Raw genomic sequence first — 24,125 nt, 5'->3', positions numbered from 1 at the left:
TAGAGTTCCCTCTGGATATATGCCCCAGGAGTGGGATTGCTGGATCATATAGTAAGTCTATTTTCAGTCTTTTGAGAAATCTCCATACTGTTTTCCATAACGGCTGCACCAAACTACAGATGTGACAACTCCTCGGCCTCACATCACACCACTGTTCCCTTGTTAGCTCTTTCCAACCAACCGACCACCTCTCTCTTGGCCTCCATCAGGGCCTTTCTTTTTGCCTTTCCCTTGAATGTGTTTTCTTCTGTCTTTATAAAGCTGGTTCCTTCACACCACACAAATACCAGATCAGATATTGGCCCCTTCTCTGAAGGCCAGTTGAAGTGGCCATCCTTCCACCCAGCTGTCCCCTCTGTCATGACCCTGTTTCATTTGCCTCGTGACAGTTAGCTCTGCTGGAGTCATTTTACCATTTGCCTGCTTATTTTCTGTCTCCCCACCACTGCCTTAAGTCCACTGAGAGGCAGATAAGCTTCCCGCCTGCTCCATGCTCGATCTCCAGCTCCCTCCTAGACACTGTTGACACGGTCGGCGGCCCTCAGAATATCTGCTGCGTGGATGAATACATGAATGCAACAGGAATAGTCAAGAAGCCATTTTTCTTCTTAGTCATCATTTCAACCCTTATTTCTGCCTTTGACAGCTGTAACTGCTTGCAAAATGACTCTGGGTTTCAGGAATACCAAAAACGAGATGCAGATATGGTTTTAAATTAAGCTTTTAATTTTGAGGTAATTGTAATTATCTTTTAAACTTAAGATAATTTATTATCTTTTGAATTTGAGATAATTCATATCTGGCTGTAAGAAATAATACAGAGAGATCGCATGTACCTTTTGCCATGTCCCCAGTGGTGACATCATGGAAGACCAGCGTGGCATCACCACCGGCACGTCGGGGATGATGCGGTCAGGGTACAGAGCCGTGCCAGCGCTTCGCTGGTTCTGTCCCAAGCTGGCATTGTGATACGGGTGCTGACGTGAGGGTGCCTACGAAGGTGTCAGCTGTTACCTAAGCGACAAGATCCCTGAGATTTGATGAACTGTTCTTTGTACCTGGAGAAAATATGCATTTGTCTGGAATGTCATTGCCATATGAGAATAATTCCTGGCCTGCCTACTTGAAATGGTGTTTTAATCATGTCTTGTCATGTGTTATTCTCTGGTAGGTAGTTTCCATCAAAAAGCATGAATTATGATATAAGAAGTATTTCTACCAAGTGAGAAAAAGATATAGCTTCTTTCCCCGTTTCCTTCGTACTACCAGCCGTGCTGGGCCATGTATTTGTCAGGGGGCTGCCCCGGGCGCTCCTTTACTTCTGTCTGCATCTCCCCTTCGCTGGGCGACCAGGTGGACAGCCACACCCACTGGTGCGTGTGCTGTGTTTCCTCCAGAGACCTGGGTGCTGTCTGGCCCGGGAGTTCACCAGGGTGGCTGCCCGGCATCCCAGCAGCCAGGCCTCCAGACCCCCGGCTGGCGGTGCGGCTGTGAGATGCTCGGAGAGCTAGCACCAGCCCTGACCACTGGGTGGCAGGATTGGACTGTGCTAGTCCTGACCTCCTTTCTCTGCTGCACCACTTTCCCTCGGTTTGGTTAAAATGAGCAGATGCCTTTCTTTAAAAAAGCGATTCTGTAGACGATCTGACCTTGGGGCTGTGGATTTAAGAACCTCTTTTTGGCTTGTCAGTGCCGGTCCACCTTCACCACCAGCCAGTCTGGAATGAGCGGTGTCGTCTCTGACTTGTGCTCTCCTCACCTGCAGCTAGTTTTCCAAGTTTTCCCTTCGCAAATCCCTTCTCTGCTTTCCCTCGTTAGACTGTGGCGTTTCCCCGGCGAGGATGCGAGTAGGATCCACGTTCTGACAGTTCGCCGCTGCATCCCCAGGTCCTCCAGCTGTCCCGCTCACTGGCCAACTGAACGGATTGGCCGTGTCCCTCTTGCCTTGCCCTCCACCCTCCCTTCTATCTTGCTAGGTTAATTTTCTTTGTAATCTTCCTTTTTGTCAGATTGCCTTCAATGAGTGTCCACTGCTTAAAGGTGAAGGCCACAGTCCTTAGAGTGACCTGGGATGTTCTTCACAGCGTGCCCACAACCTGCCTTTCTTGCTGCCTCTGATTTCTGAGCGTGAACCTTTCAGCGCGATCTGCTTACCGTCCTTGGACTGAGCCCTGACTTTTCCCGCACGTGTGGTCCAGCTGTTTTCACTGTTTAAGTCTCCCCCTTCTCCATCCTTTCTTTCACCCAAGTCAGATTCTACCTTGACAGAGAAGCTCCCTTCACAACTCTATTGTCTACCCCTAGAAACTCCTGTGATAACCGGTGCCCATGCGACGCATGTCATTCATTCAGTCAGCGTCTCCTATGTGCCAGACACTGTTGTGGATGCCGGGGGTACGGTGCTGGACGAACAGACAAAAATCCCTCCCTCACGATGAGGAAGACAGTGGGTGGAGAGAGCATGGCACCCTGTTTCTTGAAGCTTCTACCCAGAAAGATACACTTCACTTCTGTCTATACTTCGTTGCTCAAAGCAAGTCACAGAGCCAGGTCTGAGCTCAGCAGCGCTGGGGTATCGGGTCCCTGGCAGCCAGTCTCCCACGGGGCACTGAGGGTTTTGGCCAACTCGAGCAACCAAGTCTAGCAGGTGGAGCAGAAGCTCGTTTTGGGACTCTCAGGCATCCAAGTAGGGGCGTCAAGGAGGCACTTGGGAAAGACTGGGCCAGGGGAGAGTCTGGGCTGGAGAAGCGAATTTCAGAGTCACCAGCAGGGGATGGGATAGGAGCGCTGGGAGTGGGGGCATAGCGAGAGGAGAAGAGTCTGGTGGCGGCGTCAGGGGCAGCCCAGCACTTACTGTCTGCTCAGCACCTGCATCAGATACTCACTTTGACTGACAACAGAAATAAGGGTACACTTTATACTCTGACATGTTTCCTCTGCTGTGGAAAAGCTCTAAGCTTGTTTCATCTTTTAAGCTATTGTGCCTGGACCATGTGAGGCTGGAAGAACTGCTTCTGTCGGACACCCCCGCGTCTGTGCTGCAGTCCGTGTCACCCTGTGTCTGTGCTGTTGTCACCGTGCAGGACGCCATGGGCAGCTGTGTCTCTGGTCTTCCCCGTGGGGCCATCTCTACTGATGTCATGAGAGCCTCCAGCCTCCCATCAGTGTGTCCAGTGGCATCTGTTTTCTAGACAATTCTGTCTTTTCTCTTTCCAGGGGTTAGGAACGTGCTGTTTGCCTCATGGTGATCTTATGATATTTAGCAATATTGTATTTTAATGGGGGCACCTTTGGTTTTATTTTGGTCTAAAACTGTGTTGAGCCTTTGACACTCAGCACTCAGTTGGGCATTCTATTCTCAGTGAGCGCCTAAAGATCTTTTCAGACGCTGCAAGCTGAGGGCTCAGTTTCTGTGATTCCGGTATCTTCAGATACAGACCTGTGCTCACGTAACAGCAAAACCCACCTACTCATAAGCGTACTTCGTGCCAAGCTCATATATTTTAGTTTGTTGTTGTTATTTTTTTAGACCATACAGTTTTTCATAATATTTATTCTTGGTTTTAGAGCTTTTTCTTTTATGGTAAATATATTTATATCAGTTTTCAATGTTTGGTTTTTTTGGCTGCTTAATTCAGATGTTTGTCCTAATGGTGTTGGTATCATTTCTTCCTCGTCTTTATTATAGTTTCTCCTTTGTTGATACACGATGTATCGGTTCTCTATTGCTGTGTAAAAGCCACCCCAAACTTAGTGGTTTTGTTTAAAGTGTAAAATAATCACACGCTTGCCCAAGGGGGCAAGAGCAGAAGCTGCCAGTGTCTTAAGTCCTGGGACCCAGAACTGCGCAGCATCCCTTTGCCTCGTCCCATCCTATTTAAGGGGAGAGGGGTGTTTAAGGGACGCACCTGCCAGACGGGAGGGATAGTTGAAGGCCACCTTGACTGGCGTGACTTCTTTGGTGAAGACAAATGTGCTTCAAGTAAAGATTGTATCAGTTAGGAGGGCTGCACCGCCTCGCCAAGGACGGGGGGGGAGGGGGCACAGACAAGGGTCAGAAGGGCCTGAACACCCTTGTCTCTTTCTCGCCTCTAGGGGAGCTCTGGCCCAGAGGTCACTTAGATTTTGGTGCCTGAACTTGTGATGGAAAAAGGGACTCTGAGTATTCAGGATTTCATTTCAGCTTAAAATGTTGTATTTTGGATAAACAATGAAGGGAGAGAAACAGAAAGGGCAGAGGGTCTTTGTGATTCTTTTCTAGTTTTCAAACTTGGTTCTCCAGGTCTTTGAGCCGAGGTCCCCCGGGGAGCGCACATCCAGACCAGTCTGATCCCTGCTGGGTCCTTCTGGCCCTTGTCCTTCGCTCCCACACCCTTCAGTCCCCTGGGATTCCATGTCCGCTAACCCACGTTCCTTTCTCACACTGCCTGGGTCTTTCCTCCCCGGCCTGTCTGCCTGTCTGTCCTGGAAGCCGCTCTGCCCATGTCTCACTGCGTCAGAGGCCTCTTCACTAGAGGAGAGGCTTCGGGCGCCCCCCCCCTCCCCACGGCAGAGGAGTGACTCACCTGATGGATGGGTGTGGGAGGTAGACCTTAGGCGGCTTCCTGGGTCTCCTTAAACTATTCCAGAGGGTCCCCTCCCTCTGGAGCAAGTGCTGGGATGGGGCTCTGGCTGTGCCCTTGGCGCTGTGCCTGCATCTGTGAGGAGAGGCTGCTGCTCCCGGTGGGGGGGGGGGGCGGTGGGCGGGGAGGGGTGAGGCTGTTTAACTGATGGGTGAGGTGTCAGACCACCCGCCCCGGCCCGGACCGAAAGCCAGGCTTCCACATGAGCCTTTGGCAGCCGCGTGCCCGCTCCAGCACTGTCACTCCAGCCTGCCCCAGCGCCACTCCTCACCGCCCTGGACTACGTGTCCTCTTGCACCCGTCAGCAGCAGTTGACAGATTCTCATCCTTGAGCTGGTCCAGGGCCACATCCCAGCCCGGCCCACTGTCTCACAAGTGATGGGCACTAGACAGGTTTGCTGGGTTGCATGGAATGGGACTGATGTATGAATATTTCGGTAGCACCTAAACAGTTTTGAAAAATTAATTGTGAATTCTGAAGTGTGGTCTGGACCTCCGTACGGGCCTCTGAGAAGGAAAGACAAACTAGAGACAGAAATCGGAGAAAACAATGGTGCGTGTGGAGTCCAGGGAGCTGTGGCGTGCTCTGGAGGGAGGAGAGCGCCGCCCGGGCCGGGAGTGAGAGCAGGAGAGGAGAAAGAGCTGGAACTGGCACGTCCTCGCACACCCTCGCAGACCCAGCCTGGGTGTGAGGAAAGAAAGGTTTAGATAAAGGCTTTGAAAAGAAGTACATGGAATTTACTCAGATGCCGATAAAAGCTCCTGGCGGCAAAGACGAGCTGAGGTTTTGGGCGATACTGGGAGATACATACAACTCCGTGGACTTGCAGAGACCTAGTGTCCCGGAAATTGGGCCAGTCAGAGCCAGGCCCCTGGGCCCTGCCTCAGGAGCAGAGGGCTCGGGCCTCGGCCCCTCCGCTGGGTCCCGGCGTCTCCGCGGCCAGGAGCTCACCGTGTGCCCGCGGCTCCCGGTGCTGACCGCAGGCCCCAGACAGTCGGCGCGCTCCTCGCCTCTGGATTTCCCTCGCAGCCTCCCATCAGCTCTGTTCTGTGCGCGCAGCACCTCCTCCCCCAGGCGTTCCCCTGGATGAACCTGACCGTGCGGCCGTGATGTGCGGGTGGCCCCTCACGCGCTGCCTGACCCCCACCCCCGCCGCCACTCGGGGCTGCTCGGGGGCTCCGAGCACCCGCCCCCTCTGTTTCACAACCTCTCCCCGCAGGAGGGCTTTGCCTGCAGTAGCTGCACCGCCGCCGACTGGACAGCCTCGCCGGTGCAAAGACCCCCGCTAAGAAAGCAACGTGTGTGCTGTGGCCTGCCTGGCTTAGCTTTCAGATGGGAAACTTTGAGGACGAACAAATATCATGGGTTAACGTGATCATTTCCCAGAAGTACACAATTGAGGGACAGCTGGGTGTCAGCACTGGTGGGGGGTGGGGGCTGTGGAATAGCAGGCGGGGTGGGGGCCTCACTTGGCCTTTGTGCTCAGCCTGCTGGGAGGGACCGGCCACCACCAAGGCCAGATCTGAACTGGAAGTAGCCAGCATTCCAAATCGCCTTCACCGGCTCTTCCAGTGACTCGGGCAGCCCTGACTCACTGCCCCGCCGCCCTCAGCACCTGTGTCCCCTCCGTCTAGGGGATACGCGACCAAGCACGTTGTGGAAGGTCTGGAGCCCCGGACTCCGTATCGGTTTCGACTGAAGGTTACCAGCCCCTCTGGAGAGTTTGAGTACAGCCCAGTGGTCGCCGTGTCTACGACCAGTGAGTATACAGTCACTCGGAACCCATTAAAATTTTTTTTTTGGTGGGGAGGAAGTAATTATGCTTATTTTTATTTTTTAATGGAGGGGCCGGGGATTGAGCCCAGGACCTCGTGCATACTAAGCACACGCTCTGCCACTGACCTATACCCTCCCCCTTTTAGAATTCTTTTTTATTTTTATTTTGTTATTTTTTTCTTTGGAGGTACTGGGGCAGACTCGCTGATCTAGAGACGACAAGCAGTGGGAAGGGAAAAGGTGGTTTGCCCTTTGCTCGGCCTCACAGGAAGCAGAACCGGTTCCATTTCTGACACGGTGATAACATTGTTCACTGGCCGGGTCTGGCCGCAGCATAAGGGAAGTCTGTTTACGCTTTACCAAAGAGAGAGCTGGTTTTGGGCCAGCCCTGCCCCAGGGACGTGTACATTCAGAAAAAAGCCTAGAGTCACCTTTCTTCAGAAACAGGCCAGAGGGGTGTGGGCCGAGCCCGTGTTCCCACGCGGAGAAACAGGCTGCCCACTCAGGTGACCTCCAGTGAGGGGTCCACTCAGCGATTTGTCCCTTTGTGGGAAACTTCAGTGTGTCTGCCATGACTTGACACAACAATCTGAGTACTGGAGATGCTGTGAGCAAGGAAGAATGAGCAGGGCTGCTTCTGGCCACAGGACAGTGGGAGAGAGCCCCACGCAGGGTGGGCGCGCGGCCACTTCGTTCGCCCAGGGCACGTGTTAAGGGTGCACATGATCTCTGCGATTGGCATTTTAAAACATTTTAAAGGTGTGTGTGAATGCAGTGCCACCTTTGACCTGGAATGTTGTGAAGATTAAAATGGCCAGTAGTGTTTCTCATGGTCAACCCGCTGAAAACACAGATTGTTTTTTTTTTTTTTTTTTGGTTGCACCAAGGAAATCTTGTGAAAAGTTATTCAAACATTTTATTCAATGTACCATTTAGCTTGTATATATATGTGTGTGTATATATATATATTTTTTTCTTCGACTTTCAATTGTGTCCTTTAGGCATTTATTCAAGGACGTTTTTGTTTGGCTGAATATTCAGATTTTGAGTCGGTTCATGACATCTTTGGTGGCAAACAAGGCACTAGGGGGTTGAGAATGGTGTTAGAGCCAAGGCTGGCGAGCCGTGTGCTTCCCCGGATGGTGTTCAGCTAGCTGGGGGGAAGCGGAGTTTCGGAGGGGACTTCTGCAGTGAGACGGTCCATTAGGGAGATGCTGGGCAGGAAAGAGGGCTTGGCCCTGACTCTGGCCAGGGGAAAGGCGTTTGCTTTTCTGTGGAAGGTGCTGAGCTCCTGGAGTTTTTAGGGGAAAAGGAAGAAGACGGAGCAGCAGACTGGGCCTTAGCGCTTTGCGTGCTGAGGGAAGGAGCGGCTCAGGGAGGAGAGAAAGTTGGCAGAGGCGGCCCGTCATGTGACAGGAGACTCCCGGGGGGGAACATGGGGCAGGAGGCCCCCCATGCCACCTTTCAGCTCCCTCCCGCCCTCCCCGGCCCCCCCCAGACCCCCCTAGTGGCCTGCCCCTGCACTCGGGTGCCCTCCGAGCCCCCTTCACTCCCGGGCCTGCCCAGCCTGCTCCCCTCCCAGGCAGAGCTCTGCTCAGGGGTGTCCCTGGTGTGGGTCCCCTTGTCTGCCAGGCACTCAGCAGTGTCTTACCACCTCCAGTACCACTTCTTGCCTCTTGTTTTAGGTATTTGTTTATCTTCTTTGTCTCCCTGCAGGGCCCAGGTGACAGGTCCGTCAGGTCTAGTTTGTAGAAGGGCCTTAATAAACAGGTGGACGGATGGTGAAAGAGAAGTCCTGAGGCAGAACTGGGGGTGCGGGGAGCACCGATCTCAGCTTGCTCTCTTGTCTCTTGGGAAACGGGTCTAGTTCCCACTGGTTGGGAGAGTCCACCTGAACCTCCCAGGCGAGGGCACACTGGGTGCAGGACCAACCACGGGGGCCCTCCAGTGGCCACTGGCATCCTTCTTAATACCGCATCACAGCCAGGGCAGGGGCTCCTGGGCCTCCTGGCCGGAGTTTACAGGGAGGCCGTGCACCATTTGGAGCTCTTGCAGGAAGGCAGAAGCCGTCATAGCGCTCTATCAGCTGACACGGGTTGTGCCTGTCCGCCAGCTGTGCCCTCTCCTTGCGGAGCTGGCTTCTGAGAGGCAGCCGTGGATAACTGGTCCAGTGGTCCAAGGCATTTGTCACTGCAGCCCATGGCTTCCAGGGTAATTAGATAAGACCTCCTGCAGGGATGAGGGTGTGGCGGAAACGTGGCTCCTGGCGCTGACCCTCCTGCACTTTTCCCTGTCAGGCCACTCCACACGTGCTGGCAGCCGGGTGCCCCTCTGCTGGGTGGTAAGGAGCAGGCACCTTCCGCCTGCCAGGCTGCAGCTCCCATAGGCTGTTGTTATTCTAATATCCAAAGCAGCCTCCCTTAAGGAGGCAGTTCATGCTAAACAAAGAATTAAAAATGTGCACGTTATATACGACAAGTGAAAATGCTTCTGTGGGATGATCATTTGCATGCGGTTTGAAAGTGTTTTAATGAATCACAAAAGCATGTACTTTGTTTAAAGAAAGGATGCTCAGCCTTTTTTTTTCCTCCCCAGGTAAAGTACACGAGACTCTTGCTTAAATGAGGCATGCAGTTTTAATCAGTTGGGCCCTTAAAAAGAAAGAAAAACAGCTGCTGCTTGTTAATTGGCAAATATTTTCTCCAATGAGCTCATCATTTATTCACTGCTTTTAATAGAGACTTAAATTCCACCAAGAAAGGTGTTAGCACCGCATTTTAATATCTGTCGGCACATCTTCAGCTAAATGACCCCTTACAGAGCATGAGGGATGGCTTCCCAAAGACCTCTCTGCCCTGCTCCCTCCTCCTCCTGGGTCAGGCGAGCCCCTGTGTGGCCCAGCCCCATGAGTGCCACGCAGCTGCGCAGGGCGGGCGCTCACAGACATCCTCACCGCGGGCAGTATCAGTTCAACATCTGTAATTGCGATGTTCGGCATAAGCACTAGAAAAACAAACCCACAAAGGCAAAGTCTGCCCTTTTTTTATGTCCCTTTGCACTTACTGATGGCAACCTCTTGGGCCAGGCCCAAAACGTCTTGACAGATTCAGGGGCGGGAGGACTGGAACATCCTGCTCACCCTGGAATTTCCTCTCTGTTTTCTGACTCCTGCCTGTGGTGGGAGTAGACGGGACTGCCCTGCCTTGCAAACAAGAGCCTTTTCATCTCTCTTCTGCTTCCCTGTCAAATGCCTGTAAACTGGGGGACTTTTGTGCCTTGGTTGATCCCTGTCTCGGCTGGTGCTAACCCTCCGTGCCTTGGCACGGGTCTGAGAGGGTTAAGGAGTTAATGCCATGACAGTTACTGCTTCCTTTTGCCAAAACTCAGCAAGCTGGGGAGGACGAACAATTATGCTGTTTTCCTTTCTCTTCTGTGAGAAGTCCCTTTGTTCTCAGAATAAGTCAGGAGAGCGCTGACGACCTCTCACAGAAGCTGGAAAAGGCGATACATTTATTTAAGTGATGTTCCAATATCAAAACACCCCGGTCTTTGCTACGCACGGTCCTCAAGCTTCTAAGCACAAAATGAATTTTCATTTTCCGATGTTTGTGCGCTGCCGAGCTTCCTGGGTGGGAAGCCCTGGGAAGGGCCCCCACGGGGAGGGAGGGCTGTGGCGGGCAGGTGAGAGGGTGAGGAGGATGGAGGTGGTCAGGGTGACATGCTGGGCGCTGGGTGTGCGTCTAGAGTTTCCCTTCTAAACCCCAGGAAGCGAGCACTTTCCCAAAGCTTCCTAGGCTTTCAGCCTCTTTCGCTTCACACGAGGCGGGGCCTGGGGTCCGTGTTGGTTTATTTCAGATGTCTGCTTGTATTCCAAATTTCATAAGGATGGAACTGCTCCGCTGCCTCAACATGTGTGACCAGCCCAGAGGAGGGAAGGAGGGCGGCCTCAGGAAAGACCTGGCTCTGAGCTCCCATGTCGCCCCCTCCCACCTGGGTGACCTTGGGCACGTCACTCAGCCTTTCCGCCCCGCCCCGTTCTGTGGACCGAAGGAGAATCCGGAAGCAGCATGTGAAGTCCTGGGTGCAGCTTAGTGAACAGGATCTGGTTGGAGTACCACACTTTAAAATTCAGTAGACATAGGGGGAGCTTCCTATTGTCGACTGAACTAAAACCACACAGCGTGAGAGTTGTGGGTTAAGGTTTATTTGGGGCAAAGTGAGGACTATAGCCTGGGAGACAGCATCCCAGAGAGCTCTGAGGAACTGCTCCAAAGAGGCACGGGGAGAACTCAGTATTAGATAGATCTCAGTGAAGGGGGGACGTGCAGTCAAGCACACACCTGGGCAGAGGCTGCTGCTGGTCACGAGGAGCGGATGTCACTGTTAATGATTTTAGTGCTTTTCTGGATGAGGAGATTCAAGAATTGGGGTCATAAAGTTTCCTGAAAACCTCTCTCTGAAGACCTGTTCTGCCAGTTTTCCCAGAGCACAGAGCGCCTCCTTCCTGACCTCCCCCCTGAACTCCTTGCAGGGCGTGTTGGAGGTCAGCGGCTGCAGCGGCTCGTGATTTAATCCAAGCAGAGGGAGCCGGCCAGTGCCAACGTGATCCAGTCCTTGTAGAGGCACGTGGCTAGTGCCACTTTTTAGTTAGCATATGTTCTAGGTGATTCTATGCAAATTCCTTGTGTGGGTAATTTTAGTGGCAGTTGAAGTCTGAGAGTCACAGCAGTGGGGCTGTTTGGTGGGATAACAGAGCCTTTCCCACCACACCATCCTCCCCCTCCTTTCTGAGAAGTGGTGGGGGGAGGGAAACTTGCCATGGGTTTAGTTTGTATGGTTTTAGTTTAGTCCAGTAAAGTACGGACGGGTCACCTTGTAGGTCATTTTAAGTCTGCACGGCGCCAGTGCAGGGATTCTCCCTGCTACTGGCGTCCGGGGCCGGATAATTAGGGATGTGAGGCTCATCCCATGTCCGTGGATGTTCAGTGGCATCTCTGGCCTCCAGATGCCAGTAGCACCAACTCTTAAGTTGTGACAACCAAAAATGTCACCAGACTTTACCAAATGCCCTCTGGGTGAGCGGGTTGGGGGGCAAAACACCACCCCCTCCTGCAGCCCCTCATGGAAACACAGGGCTAGACGTGACCTCCCTTGGAAGGCTGGGGACGGCCATGGGCCTTGCCCTCTGGTCATTTATCATGATACTTTTATTTGGGGCTTTTGGTCTAAAACTATGTGTGGAATGATGAAAAGGAAGTACAATGTAGCTAAAGACGTCTTTAGGAGGTTGGCAGGCTCCAGCAGACAAAATTGTGATTTCAAAACAGCTTTAACTTGGCTTAAATTTATTCTTACCAGAACAGAAGAAAGGGTATCAGCAGAAGGTCACTCTGATAGGGACCTTTCATTTTTCTGCCCCACTGCTTCCCAGCTGGTGCTTTTCCCAGCTAAACCCTCCAAGGAAACCGGGAGGACAGAGGTTTCCGTGCCAGGGAGCTGGCGTAACAGAAAGGTTTGCCACCCTAAGGAGCAGGAATAAGAGTTTTACTTCCCCTCCGGCCGAGATGGTGGGGGCCCTGTGCAGGCCAGACTGTAAACAGGGAGGTTGAGTGGTGGGGGGTCCCGGGGGGGGGGTCTGGGGTGCAGTGCGGGTGGGAGGGGAGGGGCGGGGGTGGACGTCTTCTTTCAGGGTTGGTAACAGTAACCCTGCTCAGATTTCAGCTGAAATTGATGCTGCCGTGTAAAGGGCAGGGGGAGCACATGTGGGTCTCATTGTCTCTGGGACCCCCCCCCACTTCCCCTAGTGTCAAGACTTGGCATGTAAGTTACTTAATAAACATTAGTCGAATGAATGAGATGACTAAAACCAGGGCTTATCAACTCAATGCCCATGGGGGCAGGCAGGGCGCTAAGTGTGGGAGGGGCTGGGCACGGGGCAGAGGGGAGGGGTGGGCTGTCTCGGATGAGGCAGCTGCCCCTACGGTTGCTGTTACCATCACAACAGGTACTTACCCCCGCGGGGCAGCTGCTGTTTTAGTGCCTCACTTATGTTATTCCACTTCAACTTAATCATAATTATTTTTTAAAAGTCAGGAAGTCATGGAAGGTGAGATAAAGCCATGAAATAAACGTCTTGACCAGCGGGCTTTTTTCACTTGGCCCTTCCTTCTCACCCTGCGCATTTTTAAACTTCTGCTCCATTCTTTTCTGCGAGGAGTTAAAGGTCCCGCCCCTGCCTAGGGGCCACCCCTCTTCCCGTTCCTTTACTGCTTCTCAGGCCCCTTCACGGGCTCTCCTCCCCTTGGCAGGCTCTCTCCCATAATCGAGGTTTCTCGCAAAGCCCCACCTCTCTGGGTAGGAGCCCTTCTGGCCCCAGAAGCTCAGAGGGGGCGAGGCTGGCGTCGATGTCCTGTTCCTGGGAAGAACTGGGCTTGTGCATTTCCAACGTTAAAGCAGTCTGTGTTTTTTTGTTTTGTTTTGTTTTGTTTTGTTTTGTTTTGTTTTGTTTTGTTTTGTTTTGTTTGTGGTTCAAATAGTTTAGTGACTCCTTGGCAAACAAAAGCAGCACATTATGACAATTGTGGAGCTTCTCCTTGCCTGTAAGAGGCATTTATTAAGTCTTAGGAAATCTGAAAGGATTATTTTCAAATATCAAAATAACATCCACACAGCAGTACTTTTAAAACTTGACAATGTCCCAAGCCTTTAGGACAATCTCAGTGTTCTCCTCTTAATATGTGAAAACAAGGTCTTTTTCAGTAGAAGGAGGAATGAAGTATGTACTGTAAGAGATACTCATTGGAACAGCCAAGTGCCTTCTTGGACGTGATCGTGAGCATCCACTCAAGGCCACAGGAGGAACAGAGCTGGAATGAGACTTCTTTTGTTATACTTTGGATGACTGCTTTCTGTCTAATTTCTTCAGGGGAGCCTATAAGTAGCGAGCACTTTCATAGAGCTGTCAATGTGAATGATGAAGATTTGCTGGTTCGAATACTTCAAGGAGGGTAAGAAGACTCTGCCTTTTAAAACCTTAAAAAAAAATTTTTTTTTTTTATTTTTAATGCCCAAGCAAGTGCATAGAAATGCTTTCATGCAGCTTTATTTGGTTTTCCTGAAATTTCCCATGGCTTTCAGACTGGCTCCAAGATTGGCTCAAAATTGATCTCAGGTGACTGGTGTGAGTTCCGCATAGTTCATAAAGATGAGCCTAGAAAGTCCCATGCCAATGTTATGTTTTGTACTTAATGAAAATTGAAACCGGAAATGACGAGTTTGGGTGTCATTTTCATCCCAGAAATAACTTATGACTCTTGCTCATATGCGTTTTGGCAGATTTCACCCCCAAATGCCCACGTCTAATTCCTGATGAAATGAAGGCATCACTAGATCAGCTGTTTCTAATTCAAAGGCTGATAAAACACAAGAGGAAAAAATGGCGAATGCAGTTGCTGCAGATGGGAGATTTGAAGCTGCTCCCAAATGAGAAAGGGGCAATGGAATCTAGATTTTTTGAATCAGTAATTTTGAGCGCCTTAGAAGGCAAGTCACCTGTGAATTAAGGCTCTGTAAGTTGGGGAAGAGAAGGTTCCTGCAAAAAGCCACAGCCTCTAAGCGGCTATTTAAGAGCGTGGCTTTCTTATTCGAGCAGCAGAGCTTCCTGCCCAGGAGGTGGGATGGGAGTCAGGGGAGAGATGAGGGTCTCCATCACTCTGGGCTTGTGTCCGGTGGAGCTGAGAGTCTGCAGCCGAGGCATCGTGTCCCCTGCTGGTTTAAAGGAGCAGTGCTCTTCCTGGTGTGCTTTATCAGATCTCGTAATGGTTTCCAGGGGAAGGAAATGCCCATTTTAAGTGAAATTACAGTCATTTTCTTTTCTCGTGAATTTGAACCCTTTAAAATATGAGGCAGGGCAGCAGCCTAAGACAACAAAAACTTAATGGTCCAGAAGGAATTGGAGTTCTTGGGAAAATGAACCATTTTAGCCACCTGTTCCCCACAAGAGATGTCAGCTGCGAATCCACAGGGAGCCGCGCCGGCACGTTAATCTCTTTTCTCTGTGTTTCCCCCAAGCAACGTGAAGGTGGATGTTCCCAATAAGCTTGGCTTTACCGCTCTGATGGTCGCTGCGCAGAGAGGGCACACCAGGTAGGGCTCTTCCTTCCTCATCCCCCAGTGACGGGCTGAGCCCCTCGTTCTCCCAAAGGCTCCGGTCTGGATGGGGTGGGAGGGGAAGGGCTGTGGGGGAACCTGGCTTCTGTTCTCTTTCCCAAACCGTGCCAGGTAGGGGCTGAACAGAAACTCAGCTGCTTTTACCATAAAGTCATACAACATGCAGAAGAGGCTAGAAAAACATAATTGCATGGTAAGGAAGAGAGGTAGCCATTTTAATTATATCTTGCAAGGTCGTATATGCGTCCTGGGAAAACTGGTTATTGGAATTTGAATTTCTTTAGAAAAATAAAGGGGAGGGATATTAATTCTGAAAAGCAAACTTCCCTGATGGCTTGCTCAGATACAATTTTCACTGATAACTACTCTGTAATCTCTCCTCCACACAGAGATAAGCTTAAATACTAATAGCTTATTTTTCCATAATAGTGATATTTTAACTATTAAAATGCCATTTGAAAGACATTGAAGGGTATCTCCATTAAATGCTACTGTTTGAAAACGTATCTAAAATAGTCACGGAAGTGACAATGAGTTAGTTTGATCGTCCAGCTTGCTTCATGGGAAGGAGTTGTGTTTTTCAATGAATGGTTCACATAAAGAGTGAAAACCAATTTATTTGGTGTGGAGAGGCAGTTTCCTGGTTTAATAATGCCCTGTCTTTAAAGCCAGCCACCTCTGAAGATGGAGAGGTGGTACCAAGATGTGTCTGAAATACAGCGTCGTTCATTTTTACTGGGTTATCGTGGGCCCCTGCTCATCAAAGCTGCAGCATCCAGCAACGCTGAAATTTGTTTCATTTAGGCTTGTGAAAATCCTCGTTTCTAACGGCACAGACGTGAATCTGAGGAATGGAAGTGGCAAGGACAGGTGGGTGTGGCACGTTCCCTAAAACGTTCCCAGACTTGTGATACTAAGCTTGTGCCCAGACGATTTTTGATTTGATTCCAGTATTTTCTTGTTTCTTTTGACAGTACTGAGAGGTGAGTAGGTCTCACAGGAGCAATGTGATGACAAACGCTGGCTTATTCATTTGCCCACTAACCCCCTAATATTGCTGATGCCCGACCACCCACGCGGGCCTCCCCACTTGTCCCTCACAGGGTCTCCCGTGCTTTACTCGGGGGTGTGGGCTAAGGCCATGAACCAGTCAAGGCTCACACACTGCATCTGGTTTTTCTGTCTCTTGTCTCTTTCATTCTAGTCTGGTCCTCTATCCATTTTTTTTTTTAATTAAAATTTTGTTATAGCAATGACTTTTTGAGGAGTCCAGACCAATTATCTTACAGAATGCCTCATGCTCTCGATTTGCTTGTCTCCTAGGTGCGAGGGAGGCATTTAACTTGTTCATTCGTCTCTTTATACCCAGTAAAGTTAAAATTAGGTTTACAGGCTTGACTGGATTCAGGTTAACATTTTTAGCAAGAAAACTTGAGAGCTGGTGTTGTGGCTTCAGTTTGCGTCCGCCAGGCCTGTCATGCAGGTTGCCCCACAGCTGGCGATTCCCGGTTTGATCACTGGGGTGGAAGAGCTAGATCTCTCCTTGGTAAATATATAGCTTCCCGCTGCAATTAGGAAATAATCTATGGGTTAGTGATTCAGCACAGAGTGGACATCCACTAGCCTTTCATCCAATAACTGTAGCATCCACCATGATCCTGGCCTGAACCAGGTATTTAATTGGGACTCGCCAGAGAGTGGTTTTCTCCTTCCATGATTCCTTCTACATTTATTAGCTGGCAGTCTTCCATCAAAAAGAACTTTCCCTTATCAACTGGGGACGGACTGCCTTTCATCCTACAAAGGCAACATAAATGTTTATCTTCTTTAAATACCAATATTTAGAGTAAGGAATTGGTTTAATTATCTGTAATAATGTCCAATGAGTGTTTCTTCTCTTTTTCTTTTTTGAGTATCATCAGAGACTGGTATATGTTTTTAAAATCCAACATTTCACTCAATGACAGTGATTATTCATTTTTTTTTCTGAGGGAGAGATTCACATATCACAAAATTCATTCCTTTAAAATGTCCAGTTCAGGGGTAGGGGCCAGCTCAAGGGGTCGTGTGTGTGCTTAGCTTGCATGGGGTCCTGGGTTCAACCCCCAGTACCTTCAATAAAATTTTTTTAAAAATTAAAAAAAAATGACATGTACAATTCAGGATTTTAAAATATATTAACAAAGTTGTGCAACCCACTGTCTAATTCCAGGTGTTTATCAGCCCAAAGAGAAGCTCTGTGTTCATTAGCAGTCTCTCCCCATTTCCTCCCTCCCAGCCCTGCTAATCTGCTAGTTCTGTGTCTCTAGATTTGTCATTTCTGGACATTTCCTATAAATGAAATCATATACCCTGTAGACTTTTACGTGTGGCCCCTTTTACTTAGCATAGGTTCATCCATATGGTGGCAGATACCGGTACTTCATGTCCTTTTTATGGCCAAATAATGTTCCACTGTATGGATATACCACATTCTGTCTGTCTATCAGTTGATGGGCCACGTACATTTTATGTAAATAATTTTCATGAATTTTCCACTCACATTAGGATTTCTGTCTCAGGTTTGGGCCAGGGAGGGCAAACGCGGACATGAGCATGGGGACCACACTCACAGCCAGACGCCGCTGCTTCTGTGTGTTGTAGTCTCATGCTCGCGTGCTATGCGGGGCACCTTGATGTGGTGAAGTATCTCCGAAGACATGGCGCTTCCTGGGACACCAGAGACCTCGGCGGCTGCACAGCCCTGCACTGGGCTGTGGACGGGGGCCACTGCGGTGTGATTGAGTGGATGATCCAGGACGGCTGTGAGGTATGGGTCTCCCTTCTTAACCACACACACCTAGTTAAGAACCTAACTGCTGATCCGTGGGTTTCAGGAGAAGCAGAGCCTTTTGTGGATGCCTTGGACTAGCTGAGCCTAGAAATGCTGGAGGAAGTCCTCTGACTTACAAGCAAGATGGTCCTTGAAGCCTTGGGAAAAAAGACCCTTATGGAGTTGTTATGATAGAGAGGCTTCAGATGATCAAGGATGTTCATCTTGTGTAGGAAAAGGGAGCAGTGCTGCGTCCAGAGCTGGACCTGGTGCTGCTTCCACCTTGCTTGTTCCTTCACTCATCCCTCAGTGATCTCTCCTTTCAACCTGCCAGCAGGGCTTGATGGAGCTTCCACCATGCCCTGATACTGTCTTTTTCTTTCCCTCTTAATTAAATTTTATTTTTTGGCTTTTTAAAAAAATTGAAGTACAGTCAGTTACAATGTGTCAATTTCTGATGTACAATGCAATGTCCCAGTCATGTATATACATACATATATTTGTTTTCATATTCTTTTTTTAAAATAAGCATTTATTTTTTCCTTTTTCTTATTAGTTTTTTTTTTTTTGGAAGGGGGTTGGAGGTAATTAGGTTTTATTTATTTATTTGATGGAGGTACTGGGAATGGAACCCAGAGCCTCTTGCGTGCTAAGCATGTGCTCTACCACCTGAGCTATACCCCCCACCCCACCATTTTCATATTCTTGGTAGTGTCTTAGGTGCTGGACACACAAGGATGTTAACTCATAGCCACAGTGCTGCTTACTTGCTTTTGGAATTAGATTCTTTTTATTCTTGGTTTGCTTTAAAGATTAGTCATTACACCAAACTTCCAAAGAGCAAACGGACTATATCAAGAATAGAGAATTTCAGCTCTAGTGTCTTTAGCTTGAAGCAGGTGTGTTGGTCTGGTTTTGGTTTCATGTCATTGGAAAGTACAAATTCGACTTAGAAGTAGTGTTGTTTGGACTTCTACAGATACTTGAAGATAGGCAAATAGAATTAGCTCAATAACGGTAATTGCTGATAACTTGGAAAAAAAAAAGTTCAAGACTTCAAAGAAGTTAAATAAAAATTTCAAGGCATGGAAATAAGGAGCGACGAACAAAATGGTGTCCTAATGGTGACTGCCAGATGGTGTAGAGTGTGGAGAAGTTAAATTGATGACCTGGAAAATAAACTCACATGGAGAAGAGTTATGACTCCTGGAAGATGTTTGTAGATTTGTGCTGGTTTGTCTCTGAAGTGTGATTGAGGGAAAGCAAGACTTAAGTTGTGGGATCTCACTGGTTCCTAATGTTGCTTTTAGAGGGCTGAAAAGAGGGCCCCTTGAAGGAAAAACCTCAGTTGTTAAGATAATTCCCTTTTGTTACATTTCTTGTTTTCTTTGTTTTAGAAACAAGCACAAAAGGTCAGAGGGATTAGCCTGTGCGCCCTGGTGGTCGGAGCTGGCCACACCCGCCTTGTGTGGTTGTCACAGCCACATCCCCCTTGTTTGCTTTATGACAAATTCTGCTCGTGCATTGGACCCAGTGAAAATCTGGAGTTGAAAATGAAGGTTGACTTTGTTGAAAGAAGGGCAAGTCTCTGCCATCAACATTTAAGTACCAGATTTTTGGAAGTGTAGGCTCTCTGGGCTTCAGTTACAAACGCATCCATTTGGGGTAAATCCCATCCTTTTCTATAGCCCTGGAGATACGTGACTGTCCACCAAGGATTTCTGCGTGGCTGGCAGGTGGTGGGTAGATGATGTCAGCGTGAGTCCCTCTCTGTTCTTGGCAGGTGATTGACCCGATGCTTTGGGAGATGGTGAGACGGATCTGGGAGCAAAGTGGGGGCACTGCCACCCTCTTCTTGAATCTAAGGATCTACACTGAGACTGACTTGCTTGAATGGGGAGCCATTTCTACATTTAATGAGCTGTGTGACCTCCGGGGAGACATCACGTCCTCTGAGATTTGGCTTCATCATCTGTAAACCAGGAATAAAAAACACCTACCAGTGTTTAACCTTTAGGACCAAAAGAGGAAACGTGCGTGAAAGTGCATTAAAAACCGCATAAAGCACCCTGTAATATGAGGGGATTATTTTATTATTATTTAAATATAATGAAGCTCGCTGCCCAAAGGTTGTTTGTTATTTGCATGAGGAAGAGCTGCAAATCTTAACAGTGTGGCAGTGGATAATCTCATACATACAAATAACCAGAAATGTCCTAAGGACCTACTGGCAGTTCCTTGTTATTCTGGTCCAATGTTTTACTAAAGCTGTAGATTTCTTTGAGTAATTCTTCTGTAAGAGAATTAGATGTGTGCGTGCACAAGTCCGTCTGTGCACATGTGTCTCTGTTGACTTCAGTACCACTCTTCCTGGATTGATGAGGTCTTTGTTGCAATTGGAGGAGGCAACACTTACACTCTCTTATTCTAAAATATGTCTTTTAAAGCACTAAATTGAAGGATTTTAATGTAGGGCAGATGATTGGAAAATGGCCTATCTTATTACCAGGCAAACTATGTTTTGGAGAAGGACTTAGGTTGGCTAAGTTTTCAGATTAGATTTCGTGTAGGAGATCTTTGTATTTACCCTGCCTGTAGTTCTCCTGCTTAAAATGAGTACGTGTTGGTAAATATAAGGGTGGGTGCTTACATTACCATCTTGTTCCAGAAGGGATTTAAAGCTGCTTACAGAGATGCCTAAAAGTAAGCAGCAGAAACTCTATTTTAAAAAGCAGTGAGGAAAGTTAGGCATGAGAAAATAGGGCAGGGGCTCATACAGAGCCGAGAAGAAGGTGATGATGTTTCATTTTTCCATCCCATCTCTTTTCCATTTGAACAAAATGTAAATGAAGATGCCAGTGGGTGGGAAGGGGGGGTCCTGGGGCCTCTCAGCACCCTCTGAAGTGACCCAAAAAGCAGCTTCTCACTGCATAAACGTGAATTAAATCAGCATAGTCCAACCAACTGTCACCAGGTCTAGAGAGACGATCTACATTGGGGGAATTTGGGCAAGCAGACGTTCCTCTGTAGGTTTCCGATGAGTGACTTTATGGAAAAGAACTGGGCTAAGAGCTGCTCTCCCTGTGGCACGACAGGTGGACGTGGTGGACGCGTGCTCAGGGTGGACCCCGCTCATGAGGGTCTCTGCGGTCTCGGGGAACCAGAAGGTCGCCTCTCTGCTGATCGATGCAGGAGCAGATGTGAACGTGAAAGATAAAGACGGAAAGACACCTCTAATGGTACGTCTCTCTTCACAAGACAGCCTGGCTTCACATGTGGGACTAAGGTCAGAGCTTCTCCAACTAGGCAGTTCTTGACAGGTGTACAGCACAATGTCCCAGTCATGCATCTACATACATATATGCATTTTCATGTTATTTTTCATTAAAGATTATTACAAGATATTGAATATAGTTCCCTGTGCTATACAGAAGAAACTTGTTTTTTTAAATCTATTTTTATATATAGTGGCTAACATTTGCAAATCTCAGCCTCCCAAATTTATCCCTTCCCACCCTCACCCTTTTTCCCTGGTAACCGTAAGAATGTTTACTATGTCTGCAAGTCTATTTCTGTTTTGTAGATGAGTTCATAGTGTCCTGTTTCCCCCCTTTTTTTAGATTCCGCATATAAGTGGTATCATACAGTATTTTTCTTTCTCTTTCTGTCTTACTTCACTTAGAATGATGATCTCTAGGTCCATCTATGTTGTTGCAAATGGCATTATTTTATTCTTTTTTATGGCTGCATAGTATTCCATTGTCATACCACAGCTTCTTTATCCAGTTATCTGTTGGTGGACGTTTAGGTTGCTTCCATGTCTTGGCTATTGTATATAGTGCTGCTATGAACGTTGGGGTGCATTTGAGTTCCTCCAGATTCATACCCAGGAGTGGGACTGCTGCGTCATATGATAAGTCTATTTTTAGTTTTTTGAGGAATCTCCATACTGTTTTCCATAATGGCTGCACCAAACTGCATTCCCACCAGCAGTGTAGGATGGTTCCCTTTTCTCCACACCCTCTCCAGCATTTATTATTTGTGGACTTTTGAATGATGGCCATTCTGACTCATGTGAGTTGATACCTCATTATAGTTTTGACTTACATTTCTCTGATAATTAGTGATGTTGACCATTTTTTCATGTGCTTATTGGCCATTTGTATGTCTTCATTGGAGAACTGGTTGCCCATTTTTGGATTGGGGTTTTTTTTTGTTGTTGTTGTTATTAAGTTGTATGAGCTGTTTATATATTCTGGAAATTAAACCTTTGTTAGTTGCATCATTTGCAAATATTTTCTCCCATTCCATAGGTTGTCATTTTGTTTTGCTTATAGTTTCCTTTGCTGTGCAAAAGCTTATAAGTTTAATTAGGTCCCATTTGTTAACTTTTGCTTTTAATTCTCTTGCCTGGGTAGATTGCCCTAGAACATTGCTAAGATTTATGTCAGAGAATATTTTGCCTATGTTTTCTTCTAGGAAGTTTATTGTGTCTTTTCTTATATTTAAGTCTGTAAGCCATTTTGAGTTTATTTTTGTGTATGGTGTGAGGGAGTGTTCTGACTTCATTAATTTACATGCTGCTGTCCAGGTTTCCCAACACCACTTGCTGAAGAGACTATCTTTTCTCCATTGTATATTCTTGCCTCCTTTGTTGAAGATTAATTGACTGTAGGTCTGTGGGTTTATTTCTGGGCTCTCTATTCTATTCTAATTGATCTATATGTCTGTTTTTATGCCAATGCCATGCTGTTTTGATTACCATAGCTCTGTAGTATTCCTGTAGTATTTTTGTTGTCCTTTTTACAACTATTTCTTTAAGGATTATCAACCTCAGTCCCCAGGGCCATTTTAGGATCAAAACAGATCTGTTAAAACAAAGAACATGCTGCCTTCTGTGCTGATCTGGCCCAGCCCTATCAAGCGATTTTACAGTGGAGAAAGGTGGATTTCATTCCCTTTTCCTTGCCACCGCTGGGGAGCGAGGTACACATCCCTGTGTGCAGAGCCACTGCAGCCCTGCTGGCTCTCTGCCTTCGGAGGATGCTGCCTGGAGTCACCGGACCTGCCTGCACCAGGCACCCCATTCCTGCAGCCCATGCCCGATGCAGGGAGGGCGGAGCCCACTCACACCCCACCGGTGTTTGATTTTCTAGGTGGCCGTGCTAAACGATCACGAAGAGCTAGTCCAGTTACTTCTCGACAAAGGGGCAGATGCAAGTGTTAAAAATGAGGTATAGAACTCAGTCTTCATCTAAAGATTTTCCCTGGAGAGGAGGAAAGACCGTATGTATAAAAGCATTTTTGTTGTTTTCTCTTCCAGTTCGGCAAAGGTGTCCTAGAAATGGCCAGAGTTTTTGACAGACAGGTTGAGAATGTTCTTTATCCCTTTAAGGCTGATCTTGTAGTGCTTTAAAAAAAATTTAAAGAAACCCCAAAACTTTGGATTACATGCACCTGTTTTTGTTTATCTAGAATGTCATCTTCTTATTAGAAGAAAGGAAAAAAAAGCAAATGCCGAAGAAGTCATCTGTTCGCTGACCTGGGGGCCTCTTATCTCTGAAAGCCAAGTGAAGCAAAGCAGAATGGGACTTGAACTAGAGGGCGATACATTTGATTATTTATTTAGCTGAAGATGCACAGTGACTTTTGTAACATACGCGTGTTCCCACTTTGAAATACATCTCTTTACCTAAGCATGTGCAGTGGTGTCGTCACTGGGCGTCCGCAGGACAGGGAGGTTTTCCTGTGCTCGGCCTTTTGGAGTGAGCCATGAAGCAAAATATTTATGTCCTGGAGCTGCACAAACATACACGGTCCCCCACTTCCCACTCCTGCCCTCCAAGCCATCCTCTGAGCCACTCCAGGGCCCGGTGGAAATTCCTTCCCCCATGTGTTTTCAATTACATCCCTCCCTCCCGACTCAAGGCCTTCCAGGCCATGTTGTCAGGGTGATTCCCTCCTGGAGGGACACTCCTCCCGCAAGCCCAGGAGGCCACGTGAAGAGCTTTCTCCTCGCTGTTGGCCTCACATCAAAGCGCAAGAGATGCATTTCAAGACTCCGATTCTGCTCTGTTGGAGGAGCCTGGTGGAGGGTCAGTCATCGTGGAACGGACCTGTATCTGAGGCTGTGTGCGCGTGCACTTAGGCCTCGGCAATGAAAGACGCGGCCTGCTGGCCTGTCGACGACTTTGCCAGAGAGGAGTGCCTCACATTCAGTCCTCAGAGCAGGAGGGGTTTGGATGCCCAGCACGCGGTTCAGAGACAAGCGGGAAGGAGCAGGTCGGCCGGGCGGGAGCTCAGACACACACGTGTGGGAGCCGTGACTCCGCAGGCACACTTAAAGGCCCGCGGGGCAGTGAGCCAGCCGGCCACGTGCACATTGTGTCTCCAGAGACACGCTCTCCGCCCCGTGAGAAGACCAGCTACAGTGGTCGGCCCAGGACTGGCATTTTCTCTGCAGGTGATTAAAAGGTAACTAAAGCCCTGGCTCAGGGGGAAGAGCATAGGGGAAAAAAAACACCGTCCATTTTACTGATGTTGGCAAGTCTCAGCTTTATTCCAGTCTACAGAAGATCCACATCAGGCACTGGGTCTGTGGGTCACGTGCAGTCTTCTCCTTAGATCTTTCACTAGCATTTTACCTTTTATACAATTACTTATTCCTTTAAATTTGCTGGAATAGATTTTTAAAAATCTCTCTAACAGCCAGAGCACAGTCACAACTTCGCAGGGCTCATCCTTC

At 48.4% G+C, this 24,125-nt stretch overlaps 1 protein-coding gene across 3 annotated transcripts in view; it reads left to right on the top strand.

Moving 5' to 3' along the window:
- FANK1 (fibronectin type III and ankyrin repeat domains 1) overlaps positions 1-23,077 on the top strand; it is a 91,434-nt gene extending 68,357 nt beyond the window's left edge. For 2 of the 3 annotated variants that reach the window (XM_032490673.1, XM_032490672.1), the window contains 9 exons: positions 6,258-6,382; positions 13,325-13,406; positions 14,470-14,544; positions 15,373-15,438; positions 17,212-17,377; positions 20,476-20,619; positions 22,537-22,614; positions 22,704-22,748; positions 22,856-23,077. In XM_032490673.1, coding sequence (XP_032346564.1) covers positions 6,258-6,382; positions 13,325-13,406; positions 14,470-14,544; positions 15,373-15,438; positions 17,212-17,377; positions 20,476-20,619; positions 22,537-22,614; positions 22,704-22,748; positions 22,856-22,921 — 847 coding nt within the window. In that variant the 3' untranslated portion in view covers positions 22,922-23,077. The remainder of the gene's footprint in view (positions 1-6,257; positions 6,383-13,324; positions 13,407-14,469; positions 14,545-15,372; positions 15,439-17,211; positions 17,378-20,475; positions 20,620-22,536; positions 22,615-22,703; positions 22,749-22,855) is intronic. The other variant, XM_032490674.1, reaches the window with a different exon arrangement.
- The last annotated feature ends 1,048 nt before the right edge of the window (positions 23,078-24,125 follow it).

This window comes from Camelus ferus, chromosome 11 (genome assembly GCF_009834535.1).
Source record: "Camelus ferus isolate YT-003-E chromosome 11, BCGSAC_Cfer_1.0, whole genome shotgun sequence".
Taxonomy (NCBI): Eukaryota; Metazoa; Chordata; class Mammalia; order Artiodactyla; family Camelidae; genus Camelus; species Camelus ferus.
Note: the sequence above shows the minus strand (reverse complement) of the source record. Positions and strands in the feature narration are given on the sequence as shown.